We start from the raw sequence: 19,005 nt of genomic DNA on the forward strand, positions 1-19,005 counted from the left end.
TGTATAATAAATATAAATTCTACCAAAGTACATATTCCATCCGTAGAAACAAAAGTGCTCGTGCATACTACATCTTGTGCTTTGTCAATAAGTTCAATTGTAAAGAGGCATATTCACAAGTCGCAAATCTTGAAAGCATTTTTTAAGCCAATAAACATGAGCTTCATCACGCTAGTTTTACAAAATGTAAGAATCGAAATGAAATTGTCTGAATCTCTAAACGGTCGTTTAATTTCAATAAGGAAATGCGTGATCAGCTAATACTTTTTGTTTTACGTAAAAATCTTCAGAAGACGTGCACAAAATGTGAAAATGCCCCATTCACTTACTCAAACTGTTGTATTGTCTATGGAGTCGAGATTGTCGTACGAATGCACCAAAAATTCCGCTCTCTCATCGTTTTCTTCATGCCTATTAAATACGACTCAACGTAAGTTACAAAAAATGTATTTTGTATATTGGTTTTCTCCAGTCACAATATTGCTGCAGTTAAAACCATGGCAAATATGATTTCTGGCTTTTGCCACTTTCCAGTATAATTTTATCGTCCTATAAAACCTTCACTAATATTGTAGGCAAAAGTGCGACAGTTTCAACTTCAGTTTGTAAATGTGCCAAAAAACCTCAATGAGTCTATTAAGAAAAGAATTCAATATTCCCCCTCTAGACCTCGTAGACAGGGTTCCAGTTGATGAGTTGAATTGTTTTATTTGTCAATGTAATTGTTACATAGAATTTTTCGTAATTTTCCAGATTCTAAAGATCATGGCCCCATCTATCTCGAAAAAAGTGATTCTTCATAAATCATACTTCTTTATTACGCACTGATGAGTTATAAATAATAATAATTATTATTATTATTATCCCCGTTTGATGCAGGGATGAGTCAAGCCAGCTATGAGATGAGGTATGTATCCGGTATTCCTACCTTATATTGAAATCATTGTTGTCCTCAGTTCTTGTTGAATTTTGTGCGCTCAACATGGCCCCATTCTTGCTATTCTTTATCGCAATTCCGATTCCCAAGATACTACTAAGGCTGTGACTATAATTAAAAGACCGCCAACTTTAAAAGCATTGGCAATTCTTTCGTATTTAGAACGATATATTGCTGAGCCATCGTGTTCACTGCTCGATGAGATTGCCGTCAACTGAGAAGTGAATGTTTTCCACAACCACGTCGTACGTTTCGTAATTGGAGGAGCAACAGAAATTACTGAATTTTCCGTAGTTGACATTTGCAAGGTAAATTTATCTTTAACAGTTGTAAACAGCGGTGCTGGATTTTTGGTTGCCATTTCCAAGGTAAATTTATCTTTAACAGTTGTAAACAGCGGTGCTGGATACATCAATTACGGAAAAGAGACCAAAATTTGCAATATACTACATTTCAATTAGCCTTTTCAAAAGCGAGTGGGGCGAGCTTCGTCCTGTCAGGGCGTTTGGTATCGTTACTGCGTATAGTGTTTGTTGTTTGTCTGCATTTTACTCCAACAATGAAACCCGTCACTTCAAACGAGTGATTTTGATCCATGCAGGGGCGAAACTAGAACGCTAATTGGGGGTATATATACATATATTCAGCTCTGACCTGCGGATTTCTTTTGTTTTCGATGTTAATTTCAAAAGAAATCAGCAGGGCGGAGCTGAATTTATGAATATTTACCCCCCCCCAATTAGCGTTCTAGTTTCGCCATTGGATCCATGCCATCTATGCCCCCAACTGGTGACTCGTCATCTTCAATGGCCAGTTGTTGAATAATCATTCTTTCTTCGGTTGACATTAGTTTTCGTTTGTGAACGTTTTTGTGAAGCGTTGTAGACATCATTTCAAGGAGATGGTTAACACATGTGCCCATTGACATAAGGAATCAGTGGTACATTGAAATAGCAATAGAATCATATTTTGTCCAAGCCGAGTGAGTTATGCAATTTATGTTTGTACTCTAAAAGTGGCCAAATCTTTGTCTAAATAACACGTTTTTATTTAGTTATGCTCATTGCATTTATTTTTATTTGATTCGCCCTGAATTACATAGTGTAAGTCCTCGAATATTTACAAAAGTAGGTATTGCTAAGAACCTTCAAGAAGCCATATAGGGCTTTTGTCAAGGTTCCTATTAAGTGTTTAAGGTAGTTGTTATTTACATAAAAAAAAACAGTTGAAATAATCAATATAATGATGTGATAAATGTTCATAATTAAGTATACGTAAAAGGAAACTACAGAAGTAGGTACTACATACATTTTAATTTATAATATATTATTCAAGTTTTGCACAAAACTTCGAAGCTCCACCACTCGAGCACATGCAATCAGTAGAAACATGGGGGACAACTTATATTGATAAATCCTGTTAATCCGTGTTCGATACGACAGAAGTTCAACGCAGAGTGCGTATTAAAAATATAATTTAAGTGTCTGTGTTAAAGGAAAAAATGACCACGTACATTGGATTATATGCCCTACCCTCTTTTCATGGACAATTAAGCTATTCATTGGGAATAATTCAACATCCATAAAAATACAATGTAAGGCTATTCTCCTCCCCCTCAGCTTTTGAGCATGCTATGGTCATTATTTGTACCTCCCAAGCATCAACTGTCTTTCATGTGAGATGTATTTTATTTTAGGTGACGGTTTTTACATGATGGCAGGTGATTTTTTCAGAAAAACTCTCGTTACGTTTACTTTTGCTCAAATGGTAAGAACTCATAGGTGACGTAAAGCTGCTGTTGACTCATTCCAATAAATGATTCAAGTTAATTCTATAACTGTGAGGAGGAACAACAGCTTTTACGCTCTTTTTATCTTAGTTGAAAGGATAAGATGCACGAAAATGCTGTTAGCATAATACGTAAATATGTATCTGGAGTAGCTACAAAAGTTTAGACTACTACAAGATGCACAATACCGATGTTTATCCGTGACTTTAACGAAGGTTATTTCTGTATTAGAAACCGGTTTTAAATTAACAAAGAGGTAAATCAATCAGCCAACCACAAGCCTTAAATCATTGTAATCTTACCGTTTGCTAAAATACACGAAATTTACATTCCTCGGATTGTTGCGTACGCTGCCATGTTTTTTTTCAAATTTAATATCAATACCACACAAATTTTCCAAGCTTCAGTGCGTAATGCAGCGCAGGCTCTTTTAATTTCAAGTGCACGGTTGGCAGATCCATCAAAGATCATAATAAATTTTTCATACCATTTTCAAAAATGCATTCATAAAAATGCTTATGGTTATTAATTTCTACATAAGAAATTCTCACCCAGTCACAAATGTTCGAAAACGCTATTTCAACTTTTTTTATAATTTTATCCCCCTTCCTTAGATTTGCCACTGCTGTCAGTTTATAGTAATGAGTATAACAAGCATGGAGCATGCATATGTAAACAAGTGAGGTCAAAATGTTATGCTTGAACTGCTTCAAAAACCAATGCTAACATTGTATAATGCATCAAGTCCTTAAACTCTACTTCTTGTTGTAATTTTGTGTACCTATCTGGTCAAGCCTTTTCATCTAAGCTTATAAAATAGCAGCAATACAACGCGTCTGTCAGTAGAAAGTTTTTCGTTTTTATTGTGAGATGAAAACTAGTCGCAAACGCTCATTGGTCTATAGCTAAGTTTGCATTAACCTATGCGAACCAATCATGACTCACTCAATCATTTACTGATCAGTCGAAGATTATTTGCAATTCAATCATAAATACATGTTAAAGGAAAATTAAAACGTTTGTCTTATTGTTATTTGTTTTTCACTGTAATTTTGCAACAAAGTTTTTGGGTTATAGCTATTAACGTGACAAATCTGTTCACTGTCTTCTCCTTAACGGTAGATAATGATGGTGGTCGCGATTGCCTCAATATCATTCTTCATGGACAAAGCTGCTTACAGTTTGCCAGACATGAATAAAGATACGTTTATGGAATCTGGGTTTTACGGACGTCAGGAGTGCTTATTTTTGTTGCAGTCAGCGGATTAATCATTTCCTTCCTATCTTGGCTTATTGCACTTGCACGAGCTCACCATAAATTAGGTCTTGCTTAATCTTTAAGTACAGCACAGCCATGTTTTTATCAACTACATCGCTAAAAAGGTGTTTACAGTTTGTTCAATTATTGGGTGAACGTGTGACTTGAGAAAAGTTAAATTCAGATAAAAATGTTTTCAAAGTCCATGCAATACTTTCACTTTGTCATATTCGAAACGATCTTGTGTACGCCATTGCTGCAGTGAAATATTAACAAACATTGCCTTCGGCTAACGTCAACCTCTGCCTATACTCGATAATATTGAATATTACGCTTAAAGTGCCTATATCACGCTTTTGCAGTTAGGCTATACATGTAGATAGTTTAGAAGATTTTAAAATATTGTCAATATATTTTATACTTCGAAAATTTGATCTTCGTACATTTTTTAGAGCTTAAATTAATGATTATTTTCCTGACCGTGACATTAAAAAAATTAGTGCGAGAGCTAGATATGACGTCATATCGGGAATGCACTTCAAGAAAACACTTAAATTTTACACTTAAATTTCCCAAAAGAACAGCTATGTTGTCGCATTACATACGTATAGGACATCTTGCGTCGAAGATGCTCAAAAATGTCTAATTTTCAGAGCCCGTGCGAGCTCGATAATTGTAGATATGACGTCATAGTTACAAATGTCTGATGAATCATATGCAGGTGGCCGAACCAGTCTTCAGGCTCTTTCCCACTCATCGCAACACATGTGCTGCGAGTGCCTGCGAGTTACTCACAGCGAGCTTACCATGACTTGCAGCATAGATAAATTATTTGAACAAAATTTGTTGATTGCGTGAACAGACTCACAAGCTCGCAGCAAGAGCATTTTGCGATGAGTGGAAATGTGCCTCTAATTGAGCTTTTTTACATACAGTAAATAATATTGTGATTTAGTCTTACGGTAGATGGTGGGGTTACATTTGTTCATGTTTGTTCTCCTGATTGTGTCAGGGTCGCTTCTAGCAAAAACAGACATGGCTTACCATGCCCTATTTATTTGTGAAAATAAGAGCGCTTTGGGCAAGGATGCGCACTGTTATCAGTTGAAGATTGGATTAGTAAATATCAGTATTTTATATTTTATGGCATGGCAACACATCATTGATTTTTGTCGTAGTCAATATATCGATGTCTTCTGTCAGTATTTGGAGATAAACAGTCGCTTTTCGTATCATCTGTTTGACTTCGTTTAAGTGAGTTTTTGGAAACTTTTCAATTACTATTTTCAAATATTTTGATTGCTGGTTTTTATAATCTGAGCTCTGCGCGTGATCAATTATCTTAGATAACAGCAAAACACTGACATTAAGCTCAGTGGCGAATCCAGAGTTGGTTAGAATACATTAACGGAAATATATTTCCATTTTAAAATACTTTAGAGTGAAATCTATCGAGAGTATTTTGGCCTAAATATTCCTTGAAATTTTTAACCACCAGCATAGCTATATAAGCATTTGAATTTAAAATGAGCTATGATTCACTTTGACTTATCGCAGATCCCTCCATTGATTGTTGTACCAAAGCCTAAACACTCCCCTTTTACTGCTCCTTTCGCCAATTGTCCTGAGGTCGTGTATAACAAAACACTTAATGCACATTCTCCCTAGGGATTTAGTAAGTTTTGTTTTCCTAGAGTGTCAAGACTCGAGGAAAACAAAACTTGCTATTTCCCGAGGGAGCGTACATTAAGTGTTTCGTTTCAAAATGTCTAAAGAAAACTGCAGCATTTTTTGTCGACTTCCAAGTGTTTTCTGAATCCTTTTTGAGATTAATAGTTGAAATTTTTCGCTTTGTAAGATCAAGATAATGTTTTTAAGGCAAACGTGTTTTTCGGCCACATGTTTGCCTTGAAACAATTTGTCGTGTATTTTAAATGTCGTATGACGATTGTACTGCTACTACGAAATTATGGCATTATATTGAAAAGGATGGGCAACATTTTTTCACTTGTGGAATAGATTATTCAATTATGCAAATATATCTTTTCATGTATCCCGATCTCAGTGGAGAGAAATACCAAATTTGGTTGTTAATATAAAATTCAGTTGTACACCTCGGTATACTTTTATCGTTGTCAACACCACAAAATTCCGGACCTCTGACGAAAATTATCGGTAAAACAGTTATAACGTTCGAGTTGTAGGTCTAACCTTATTATAAGTTAACTATTCATTTCCAACAACGCTTTTCAGTGAAATTATAGTGACGTTTAATCAGAAATGGTGACGTCATTAGGAAACGTAGAAAACTTTGTCTCTTACAGATTTTTGGTTTTATGGCTGTCCCGTTGCTTCTGGTATGTGCTGCTATTTTCTACATGTCAGCGTTTTACGGTGAATTGTACTTCCAGGAATTGGGAAGTGAAGTAAATTAAAAGTTCCGCGAAGACATTTAGTAGAGTGTTTAATTTGTATCTCTTCATTATGTACACGATTTATAATGTAAGAAAATATTGAGAACACGTCACATGACAGAGAAAAGTCACCCTTAAACAGAAGATTTTATCTGCGAGCAAATGTTGTATTGCGGGGCAGTGCAGGTCTCATTATAAATTTGATTGCTAAAAGCAATATATAATTGTCTCGTAGTTATTTCTGTAATTATTATTTGTAATTATCATTATATTTTATTTTATATTGTTACTGAATAATTATTCTTCAAGTAGACGGTGAGCGATTTTGCTGAAAAGCTCTTGTTTGATGTCAACAAAATATCTTGCTAAAAAGGTTTGCTTATTTTCAACTGGGACAACCTATAGACTACCTAAGTGCCGTTTGTACTGCTATGTCAAACTTGTGGTATTTCGTCTCAGTATTAGCAAGTTTAATAAATGCTATTTTTGGATGAATAATAAAGTTCATGACAAACGAGGCATTAAACTTCGCCCATAGAAGGGAGGATGAAAGGGAAATTGGTTAAAGCCAGACGCGACAGATTGGTTTTCAAAACTTAAATTTCTTTCTGATACCAAAAAAGGGTAGTACAATACGGCTTCCTAAATCATTTGAAATCATTTATTTTGCTGATGATATCAAAGCACAATGTTATTGCGGTCTAGAAAAAAACTTTTGCATGTGTATGAGCTGCTGCATAATCTTTAATCTTTACCTTTCTCTTAACGTAGACAATTTATTTATGACCTCAGTACACGTGTTGTTGAGTTCACGTGACTATATCTAGGACAAGTAAAACTTAAAAGGAAATAACGTCTACAAACATCCTTAATATTTCATACTTCACCCTAAATTTGATAATTTTAGGCTCAATAAACACTATTATTAACACTAAATAAACATTATCTATGTAAATATTAAAAAAAGTATATTAAAGCTGCATAAATATTCCAACTAGCAAATTTTCTTTTCTCTGCTTGTCGTTGATGGATCCACAGTTGTTTTGTAGGGAGGTGTGGTCTTGTTTGGACTCTACTTAGTCGGCTACCTGCTGCTGAAGCATGTCATGGTTTTATGATCTCGAAATCGTTTAAACGGACGTCGTGTCCATTTCGTCGATGATATCTTGAGACTTGTACAAATTTTTCCTGAAAAATGAAGATACGATAATAAAACCAACGTCCACAAAAACGGGTGCCGTGTAATAGAAGTAAAGTTCCTTTTCTTCTATCTGATTTAAAAATCGCCGTGGTGGGGTTTCCTCGGAAAGTAATTTCATTGGATCCCCCAAGCTAAATTTATTTTCTGATTGGTGAACAATAAAGCATTTGTATGATGAGTGAAGCTGAATATTGGCGATAATTTTGAGTTTGAGAGATATTAAAGCTGGTTCGAAGGATACATTGTCCTTTCAAAAGAAATCTCAATGTAAATTGAATAATAAAGTGCTCAATATGAAAGATTGTTATATGCAGTGCGGTGTGCGAAGATCATATCTTCATTTAAAGTGCTTAATATAACACACAAGTTTAATAAAAATAAATTCATCGATTTTGAAACAATGTCATTATAAACTACTGCGTTAAAAAGAAGCGTGTTTTACAATAAAATAAATGTACGTCACGTAAGGGGAACTAGACCCACTCACAGTACCTCACTGTCAAACACAAAGAGCGAACTTCGAGGCCCAATAAGTAAAGGAACATCAAGTTTTCGTCTTATGAAATATAATGCAATTGTTCAAAATGGTCAACTCAATCTAACTAGATTATTATCCCGTGGGTGAGATAGGCACTTTAATAGAGATTGTTTGTATTTTAAAGATTTTATGTATAATTTGTGCATTGTCATTGCCTTTTCTTGTTAATTGTTTGCTTACCTTGCATGCGTTTTATGACGATAAATTAACAGAATTACGATAATTAGAACTAGGAAGAACACCACACATAATATGATTATCCAAACAGGAAAATCTTTGCCACCGATGTCACTTGTTACTGATGCTACCGTTGTTCTTGATGAAGAAGTTGACATAATCGTTGAAACATGGTGGTCTTTGCTCAGGGAGGGAATTGCAGATGAAGGAATTCTTGTAGGTTGTTGGGTAGTGCGTCCTTTAAAGGTGCTAGTGGGGGATGGGATTATTGTTGGAGATGGAGCCAGAACAAAGGCGATAGAAGGTGATGGTTCTAAAGCGAAGTAAATATATTATCTTTAATTTCACAATCTCTATTGTACCAAAACAAAGATTGATGCATGCAATTGATCACATAATACCCTCATTTCATGTATAATACCCTCGTTGATATCTCGTCAAGGATAACAATAAGATCTTAGAAAGAATCGTGTAGGGAACTAAATATGATCTGACCATGAGATTTTACAAGGCCCAACTAAGTCTAAAAGGATTTTAACTAACATCTCACCAAAAATTTTAAACCCGATCCTGTAGGGAACTTATGAAAGACCTCAGCATAAAATCCTATGTAAGATTTTATAAAGTCTTTAAAGGATCTTAACTAAGACGTTACAATAAAGCAGGATCCCATAGGGTCTTAACATTGGCTTGGAAATAAGAGTGAATATAAAGAAATGATGGTAATAAATTAATAAATGAAACTGGTGTAATACCAATATATACATGGTGCATCAAAGTAATAAATTATGACATGCAAGTGTGTATTAAGATATGCTTGATTTTTTCTTAAGTCAACAAAGAAGGTAATGAAATTTAGATGGGGCTCAGGAATTAAGTTTGACAAGATAACTACTTACGTGAAGGAATTTTTGTAGGTTGTTGGGTAGTGCCTCCTTTAAAGGTGCTAGTGGGGGATAGCATTATTGTTGTTGATCGAGCCAGAACAAAGGCGGTAAACGATGATGGTTCTTCAAAGCAAAGTAAATATATTATCTTTAATTTCACAATCTCTATGGTACCAAAACAAAGATAAATGCATGCAATTGATCAAATAATACCCTCATTTCATGTATAATACCCTCGTTGATATCTCGTCAAGGATAACAATAAGATCTTAGAAAGAATCGTGTAGGGAACTAAGTATGATCTGACCATGAGATTTTACAAGGCCCAACTAAGTCTAAAAGGATTTTAACTAACATCTCACCAAAAATTTTAAACCCGATCCTGTAGGGAACTTATGAAAGACCTCAGCATAAAATCCTATGTAAGATTTTATAAAGTCTTTAAAGGATCTTAACTAAGACGTTACAATAAAGCAGGATCCCATAGGGTCTTAACATTGGCTTGGAAATAAGAGTGAATATAAAGAAATGATGTTAATAAATTAATAAATGAAACTGGTGTAATACCAATATATACATGTTGCATCAAAGTAATAAATTATGACATGCAAGTGTGTATTAAGATATGCTTGATTAGGTCTTAAGTCAACAAAGAAGGTAATGAAATTTAGATGGGGCTCAGGAATTAAGTTTGACAAGATAACTACTTACGTGGCATTGGTATATATATATATATATATATATATATATATATATATATATATAAAATGAACTAAAATAAAATGGACAATTGTTTGCTGTCGCTACTCGGAGTTTCACGCCGTAGGGCGATCTTCAGGCAACTGCGTGATTCTTCTAATATATAGAATATTGAGCGCTCTTTTATCCAGGAATATTATCCATAATAATATATATATATATATATATATATATATACATATACCAATGCCACATAAGGTATATATATATATATACCTTTGTAAGGTATATATATATATATAAGTTTGAAAATTTGTAATCCAGGCATTGAATACATAAAAGATAAAAGTTTCTCCGGATTTTAAAGTTTCTCATAAACAATGTGCCCTCCCGGCTATCACCATAGTAAAATGGTGACTCCTGCACTTGGTACACAGGACGTACGGTCATATATAAATATATATATGTAAGTTTTATATAAGGTATTGTCACTATTTTTACTGGTTCGTCTGTATCTTCGTTAGGTTTTTCAGTTTGTGGTTTGTTGTGTATTTTGTTTAATACTTTGTTGATAAAGTTTCGTGGGTAATTGTTGTTTATGAATGTAGAGTATAAGTAGTTGCGTTCATTCTTCTTGGCTTCTGTATTGCAGTGTGTTTTAATTCTGTTAAAGAGAGTTCGTATGCAACTAATTTTGTGTTGTGTTGGGTGATTGCTATTAAAGTTGAGTATTGGTCTGTGTGTGTATTTGTTTTATGACAAACTTAAAGCAAGTGCTCATTCATTGTAGCGTAGATCATAAGGGGAAGTACTTGTGAAGTACTTGTGAGGATTCAGGCCCATCGGCCACGTGGCACAAATAACATGCGAGCGGCAGGGAAAACCCGTACGATAAATATCTCTAAAGAACTTTATATATAAGTTATCGATGATTCCGATGGTGACGCATAATAATGTACCTACTATATCTATGGTGCAGACCAATATGCTCTAAATCGAACCTAAAACAAGCTTAAAACTCGTGATTATCACGTGATACTGGGGTATTCCCGTTTACTCTTTGAAAATGAAACTCGTTGGAATTTCACATAAAAACTGTTAAGTATAAAACTGTAGAAGCGTTTGCATAGTTGAGCAGGATACTATACGAACAAGTTAAAAAAGACCATTTCATTTGTTAGTTTTAAAGTAATTTTGAAAAAAACCGATTTAGTCATTTTGTTATCGGACACCCCATGAGTTTTATAAAACGTTATTGTTTCTTCCCAACTATACAAACAACAACATATCATGAAGCCTTTTATGAATATAAAACACTACGCAAACAAAAATCGTTGAACTTATTACTTCGTACTAGAGTTGATTGAACATATATTTTTACATTCAAAGACATACTAGCAACGATCCCCTAAACAGATTCATCAAAACAGAATATAGCAAACTTAAACACTAATTACAACAGCATATAGCGGGAATATGCGCTAATATCCTCGGCGTCCACTGTATTGAAAAATTTGCGTGTCTGCGTGCGTGAAAATAGTCGCCAAGTGTTGTCAACATTATAACCCTATGTGTAACAAGTTGATAAACGTTGCGTCAATATGCACATGGCATCACGACGTAGTGTGAACTTAAAGTGAAGTATATAGTCTACTTACGGCACCATTTAAGACAGGCTTGCTCATCTTTTCCTTGATTGCTACAGTCATAATACTTTGGTGGACAAGGAGTACATCCATGCACAAAGTTACTCGGGAATTTTCCATGTTCACAGGTTGATGAACTGATGGCGACGTAAGAACACATTGCTACGTACAGAAATATTGTACAAATACTGATCGATCTTGCACTTTTATCTCGTCTCATGACGCACCTTATTTGAACGTATTTTTAGTATATGTTAGAGTTACGAGTTGTAAAGTCTTGTTTTCAAGTAGTATCTTTAAAGCATGTATTGCTTCTCTGTTGTCTGTCTATGTCCGGGTGAATATGCTTATTGCTTAAGTCATCATTTTTTGTGGTGTATTGATTGGATGAAAATGATGGAAACGGAAGCTCGTGATGCGTCCTTATCGCTGATCGCAATAGTGGATTTACACGAGAATAATACTGAATTTTCAATGTGTAAATACATGAACATAATTGAGAGATAAATCAAATTTTAAAATTGCTAAAAATATGATGCAATATGATAAAAATGCAGCAATTTTTGTCATCAGTGACCGTACTGTGGAATGGTTAAACAATGGAAAATGACCAACAATTGCATGGAAATGTATTGAATAGTTCAAAAATAGAGGCTAATGAAAAATTGTCATTTACGATCACAAACTGATCAATTCTTGAAAATTACCTGACTTTTTTATGAGTGATTCGGAGTGAAAGGGACGAATTTAGTGGGGATGGACAGAGGGTGGCTAGTCCCCACCACTCCTTTTTAGTTAAAATTCTTAAAAATTCATCAAATGCTGTTTGTAGTTTATTTTTAAGATTTTCGATTTTGCATTTCCAATAAAAGTAATTTAGAGAAGATATTAAATATCGAATACGATACACACTAGTTAAGAGCGCATCTGCAAGTGCAAGTATGTCGCCCCGACCACGTGCATTGATTTACGCCAAAAACATAGCGGCATGTAAATCGGATAACAAAGCAATTTATATTAGATGATGAGCATAAATCGATGGAAATATAGATAAAGCGTTAGCAGTTTTGTAGCCAGTCCGCAAATTTTGGTCCTGCTACGTAAATTTCAAAAGAAACAAGACATTGCAATTAATTTGTTTGGAAGTCTTTTGTTGTTACAGTGATTGAATACAGGAAATTTAGTATAGCAGGGGAATATAAGGAAGCCTTCTACGCTGTTGTAGACAAAACATCGGACAGTTCTGTTAAGGGAACTTCCAAAGATGTTAAAGAAGGAAAAGTATATAAAAACAGCTTATTAGACATACAATTTTTTTTCTACCCTTGCTCAAACTTGTAAAAAATTTGATTTTTTCCCACTGTCATCCAAGACTCCTCCATGCAAATGAAACCGTCTAATATATTCCACTTAGTCCCCCAAAATCCTTCATCCATCCCTAGAAACCTGCATGCAAACTGTTATTATACGGCCGATTATTCTTCCTGACTCTCTTTTTTTTACTATTGCCACAAAGTTTATTTTTAACCTTCTGCTTTAGCTTTCTTAAACTTATAAGATGATTTTGCCATGTTTAGCTAAATTTCCCGATAGTTTAATTAGTTTAGTGAAACAAATCTTTTGATGCGTTTTTATGGTCTCGTGTGACCAATATTTTCTTCCGACGGTTGTTGCTTTTTGTAAATTTATTTTCAAAAAGTAATCAAATCCCAGTTACAGTAAGGAAAGTTCACTGGCTCTCAAGATCAAAATAACGGTAGATATTATCATCAAAGAATTTTCTCGCTCAAATTGCATGAACCAATTTGACGAAAAGAAAGGCTAATTATAACAGCGGATCCAAGTTAAGACAAAATAAATGAAAAGAGAATTTTAAATTTATAATATCTTTATTACAAGGTTATTGGTTATAAATTTTCAAAGAATGAAATATTACTAATGAATGAGCTTTTGCAAAAAACTTGCAATATATTTTGTACAACACTTTATCTAACTGTACTCAATTATTTTTCATGCCAGTATGAAATTTATAATGAGATTACGATTTACGCGATTACTTTGGCGAGCCAGCGCTTAGTATCTAATAGACAAAATGTTTAATATATAATGTCATAAATAAATATATATATAAATTCGGACCAACTGAATTTATAAACGGCAAAACATATCGACTATCCATGCAGTGAAGGACAAACAGGTCTCTAAAAATGAAGTGATTAAATTTTTGACCACTTACCACTCTTTGCTTTAGAGCAGTTATGTCACTGTGTAGTCAACATCATTTGCTGTTTACTTATAATTTAAGTAATTACAATTGTTGCTTCGTCAGCGTAAACGTAGCAAAATTTAAAGAATCATTATTAGTTCAGCTGTGTGTATGGTATTTGGTCTATACGTTGTGATATATGTATATAATAAATAGACGTAATAAATAAAAATGATAAATATGTATAATAAATATAAATTCTACCAAAGTACATATTCCATCCGTAGAAACAAAAGTGCTCGTGCATACTCCATCTTGTGCTTTGTCAATAGTTCAATTGTGAAGAGGCATATTCACAAGTCGCAAATCTTGAAAACATTTTTTAAGCCAAAAAACATGAGCTTCATCACGCTAGTTTTAGAAAATGTATGAATCGAAATGAAATTGTCTGAAGAGCAAAAAGTTTTCATCTCGTTTATATACACCGCTTGGAGATAATTATTTGTCGTAAGCACCTTATTTTAAACGGTCGTTTAATTTCAATAAGGAAATGCGTGATCAGCTAATACTTCTTGTTTTACGTAAAAATGTTCAGAAGACGTGCACAAAATGTGAAAATGCCCCATTCACTTACTTAAACTGTTGTATTGTCTATGGAGTCGAGATTGTCGTACGAATGCACCAAAAATTCCGCTCTCTCATCGTTTTCTTCATCCCTATTAAATACGACTCAACATAAGTTACAAAAAATATATTTTATACATCGGCTTTCTCCAGTCACAATATTGCTGCAGTTAAAATCATGGCAAATATGATTTCTTGCTTTTGCCAATTTCCGGTATAATTTTATCGTCCTATAAAACCTTCACTAATATCGTAGGCAAAAGTGCGACAGTTTCAACTTCAGTTTGTAAATGTGCCAAAAAACCCAATGAGTCAATTAAGAAACGAATTCAATATTCCCCCTATAGTTAATACTTATAGTCTTCATGCCGTTGCATAGCTCTTTTTTTCTAGAAATATTAGGCTTGCTTATGCTGCATTATATTTGTGTGCGTGAGTTTGTTTAAGTTGAATTGGTGCCCCGCTCACGATCGTGACTAAAACACCACACGAGTACATACGAGTACATACGAGTGACATACGAGTACATACGAGTGACATACGAGTACATACGAATGACATACGAGTACATACGACTGACATACGACTATATACTGGTCAACAAATGAGAAACAAGTTTCTCATTCAAACAACACAATTTCTTCAATACATTGATATTGCGTTTACTTTTCCTTGTATTTGTGTGGACTTTGGGGCAACCTTTTGATGGATTTAAATGCTGAAAAGGTATTTTACTTTCATACTACATTCATTTGTATGTTTCAGTTGAATTTGTTATAGATATTTTGTCAATGCGATTTGCCAGTATTTGAGCGCTTTTTGACACACTTTCACCTAGGAAATACATATTTATGAAAGCGATTATACATTCATTTTGACTCTGAAGATGACTTCATATAGCACGTTTTCAAGGCATTATTTATACGTTGTATTTTTAATCGCTTTCATAAATATGTATTTCCTAGGTTAAAGTGTTTCAAAAAGCGCTCAAATACTGGCAAATCGCATCGACAAAATATCTATAACAAATTCAACTGAAACATACAAATGAATGAAGTATGAAAGTAAAATACCTTTTCAGCGTTTAAGTCCATCAATAGGTTGCCCCAAAGTCCACACAAATACAAGGAAAAGTAAACGCAAATATCAATGTATTGAAGAAATTGTATGAATGTTTTATGCAGTGCGGTGTTTGAAATTAAATGAAGATATGATCTTCGCACTTTGCTGGCAATTTAAGCAATCGTCTCAGGACCTGAAAAAATCAGGTGACTCAACGGGATTTGAACCCATGACCTCTGCGGTGCCGGTGCAGTGGCACCTTTGTCCAGCAAAGTGCGAAGATCATATCTTCATTTAATTTCAAACACCGCACTGCATAAAACATTCATACGACATTCCTTTCACGATAAAACATGAGCCCAACAATATTGACCTGCTCACCACTGTGTGACTTCATAACTCAGTTGGTCAGTGCACTGCACCAGCACCGCAGAGGTCATGGGTTCAAATCCCGTTGAGTCACCTAATTTTTTCAGGTCCTGAAACGATTGCTTAAATTGTCCAGCAAAGTGCGAAGATCATATCTTCATTTAATGAAGAAATTGTGTTGTTTCTCATTTGTTGACCAGTATATAGTCGTATGTCACTCGTATGTCACTCGTATGTACTCGTATGTCACTCGTATGTCACTCGTATGTACTCGTATGTACTCGTATGTCACTCGTATGTACTCGTATGTACTCGTATGTACTCGTGTAGTGTTTTAGTCACGATCCCCGCTCACATGTAGAGCAAACAAACTTCTCGCTAAGCCTGTGTTCCCTGCAACAAATACACAATATTCCCTGGCTAAGCTAAGGGAATATTGTGTATTTGTTGTTTGCAACTATCGCATAAATTACATCTCATTTGTGTTGTCATTTTGATCATATAATTCTGTAGAATTAATTATTACATTTGTGCTATTTTGAAGTCTCTTGCTGCTAAGAAGTACGGTGTGACTTATCAAACGTTTACACGAAGTAGCGCTCTATGACCTCATAGACAGGGTTGCAGTTGATGAGTTGAAATTCTTTATTTGTCTATGTTATTGTTAGATAGATTGTTGCACAATTCTGCAAATTTTAAAGATCATGGCCCCATCTATCTCGAAAAAAGTGATCCTTCATAAATCATACTGCTTTATTACGCACTGATGAGTTATTAAATAGTAATAATTATTATTATTATTATCCCCGTTTGATGCAGGGATGAATCAAGCCAGTTATGAGTTGAGGTATATATCCGGTATTCCTACCTTATATTGAAATCATTGTTGTCCTCAGTTCTTGTTGAATTTTGTGGGTTCAACATGGCCCCATTCTTGCTATTCTTTATCGCAATTCCGATTCCCAAGATACTACTAACTAAGGCTGTGGCTATAATTAAAAGACCGCCAACTTTAAAAGGATTTGCAATTCTTTCGTATTTAGAACGATATATTGCTGAGCCATCGTGTTCACTGCTCGATGAGATTGCCGTCAACTGAGAAGTGAATGTTTTCAAAAACCACGTCGTACGTTTCGTAATTGGAGGAGCAACAGAAATTACTGAATTTTCCGTAGTTGCCATTTGCAAGGTAGATTTATCTTTAACAGTTGTAAACAGCGGTGCTGGATTTTTGGTTGCCATTTGCAAGGTAGATTTATCTTTAACTGTCGTAAACAGTGATGCGGGATTTATGGTTGGCATTTTCAAGGTAGATTTTCTTTTAGCCATGGTGAATAACGGTGCTGAAGTAAATTTAAATGTGACGTAAGCGTTAACTCGCCTAGTTTAGCGGGGAATCCCCGAAAACCTTGTTCACGTGGTCAATTAAACACCATTCAGAGTTGAGAGCGTGGTTTGGGATTACATGCTCATATACAAACATACAAAATATTTAATTTATGTTGCCTTATTTAATTGGATTATGCTCAACGTGCTTTAGCTCTTTAACTTTGGATGGGCTGAATAAAGTGTTTATAATAACAAACAAATGATGTGATTTTCCACTTATAATACAAACATGCACTTATAATACCAAATATTTATTATTCTAAGCACAAAACTCTAATTTATGACTCTTATACTAACCACATGAAGCAATACAGATATTCGAATCGATTCCCTCTCTTTTGCATTGTGTTAGTTTGCGAGGACATTCGACACAATTCCCGAGAAACGTACTTCGATATTCTCCGTATTTGCAACTAATCGTCACGTAAAATTCCAACAAAAATTACGAAACATTTTGTGATGTTTAACGAGGCTTGCGCACTATTCTGACCCATATTTAACAGGTTACTTTGATATATTTAATTTTTAAACCTTACTTGTTGACACACTGACAATAATGATGTAACCCTCATTGCATTTGTATATATGCAATGAGGGTGAATCCTTATTGCAAATGCAAATGAGACAGAGGGGTTTTCCCTGTTTTAGTGGAGGGTTTTCCCTCAAGATTTGCTTACAGTTAAAATTTCAAGCGCACTTCCTATTTATAAACTAAAACCATAGGAGCCCAGAAATCTGTTTCAGATTTTTATTCAATCGATTTATGTAAATAAAAGTAGATTATTGATTAATATGCCATGTTTCTCACGCAAGCGATCTCGCGTGACTTCCACGTATTCGGTCGGTAATTTTCACTCAATGATAATTTTGTGTTGAGTTGGTTTCCTTTGAGTTCTATTAAGTTACCTGGAGAGGAAACGGGGCCTGGGAACTGTTGTCAAAACAGTGAACTGTAATCACAACTGGAATGATAACTCCCATAGTTTTTCCTATGATTGTTTGAAGCCAAACTCCCCAGCACCCCCACCCCAATATAATGCGTGTTTTTTGGCGACTGACGTTTGTTTTGGTTTGTAGGCAGTTGAAAACAGTGAAAAATAATTTGTTTTCGTTTTTTTGACACATTTTGTGCTTTAAAATTTCATCTACCATTCTTAGCGTATACCTCAGCAAGATGTTTCGAGGAGAAACATAATCGGCAAGAATTGTGGACGATTGTTTTCAACAATACCAAGTTTATCGGCCCGTTATATGCAATGTGTTCATTTCCTTTTCTCTCTTTGTATGCTTTACAAGGACGGCACAAGAATAGGGTGTTATGTATTTGAAAAATAAACTTGATTTTTACATATTTAAATGGTAAAATAGTTTTTAAGAATCCTTTTGCGAGGATCTTGCACTTTTCTTTATGACAGCTGTATATATATTATTTGCAGGTGTGTATATTTTCATGGTATGAGAAATGCTTCTAAAAACACATTTTTCTACTTGGCAAATTGCTCAATTTTTACGAAACTTGGTAGGATTGTGTATTTAGCATGGAACTACAATATTTTGGCGAATTGAACGTTTAGGTATGCGTGAAACTTTCAAAAACGCAGAAAAAGCAACAACAAATCGCGCGGACTTTCGGTAATTTTTGTCTTTGCTTTAACGTTTTTCAGCAATACTAAGTTTTAGCCAATTTTTTTTGACATTCTGCAAGTTTGACTAATACTCTTCAAATATAAAAGTATTTTGAAAAACTAACGCAAGGTTTACTTTTGAGATTTTATAAATATAAAAATGCCATATTTTTTACCAAAGGGA

The 19,005-nt window shown here is 34.5% G+C and overlaps 2 protein-coding genes and 1 long non-coding RNA gene across 3 annotated transcripts; 1 reads left to right on the forward strand and 2 right to left on the reverse strand.

Moving 5' to 3' along the window:
- Positions 1 to 7,528: 7,528 nt before the first annotated feature.
- Positions 7,529 to 11,870, reverse strand: LOC124437247. The gene is made up of 4 exons (XM_046987241.1): positions 11,559 to 11,870; positions 9,214 to 9,324; positions 8,318 to 8,627; positions 7,529 to 7,586 (listed from the first exon to the last, which is right to left on the reverse strand). The coding sequence occupies exons 1-4, from the start codon at positions 11,764 to 11,766 to the stop codon at positions 7,529 to 7,531; spliced, it is 687 nt and encodes a 228-aa protein (XP_046843197.1). The 5' UTR covers positions 11,767 to 11,870.
- Positions 11,871 to 13,416: 1,546 nt separating this feature from the next.
- LOC124437257 lies at positions 13,417 to 17,762 on the reverse strand. Its single transcript, XM_046987249.1, has 3 exons — positions 17,494 to 17,762; positions 16,676 to 17,150; positions 13,417 to 14,468 (listed from the first exon to the last, which is right to left on the reverse strand). The coding sequence occupies exons 2-3, from the start codon at positions 17,134 to 17,136 to the stop codon at positions 14,387 to 14,389; spliced, it is 543 nt and encodes a 180-aa protein (XP_046843205.1). The 5' UTR covers positions 17,137 to 17,150; positions 17,494 to 17,762; the 3' UTR covers positions 13,417 to 14,386.
- On the forward strand, positions 16,926 to 18,664 carry LOC124437258. Its single transcript, XR_006945630.1, has 2 exons — positions 16,926 to 16,996; positions 18,355 to 18,664. It is a non-coding gene; the product is annotated as an uncharacterized LOC124437258 (long non-coding RNA).
- The last annotated feature ends 341 nt before the right edge of the window (positions 18,665 to 19,005 follow it).

This window comes from Xenia sp. Carnegie-2017, unplaced genomic scaffold (assembly GCF_021976095.1).
Source record: "Xenia sp. Carnegie-2017 unplaced genomic scaffold, XeniaSp_v1 HiC_scaffold_16, whole genome shotgun sequence".
NCBI lineage: Eukaryota > Metazoa > Cnidaria > Anthozoa > Malacalcyonacea > Xeniidae > Xenia > Xenia sp. Carnegie-2017.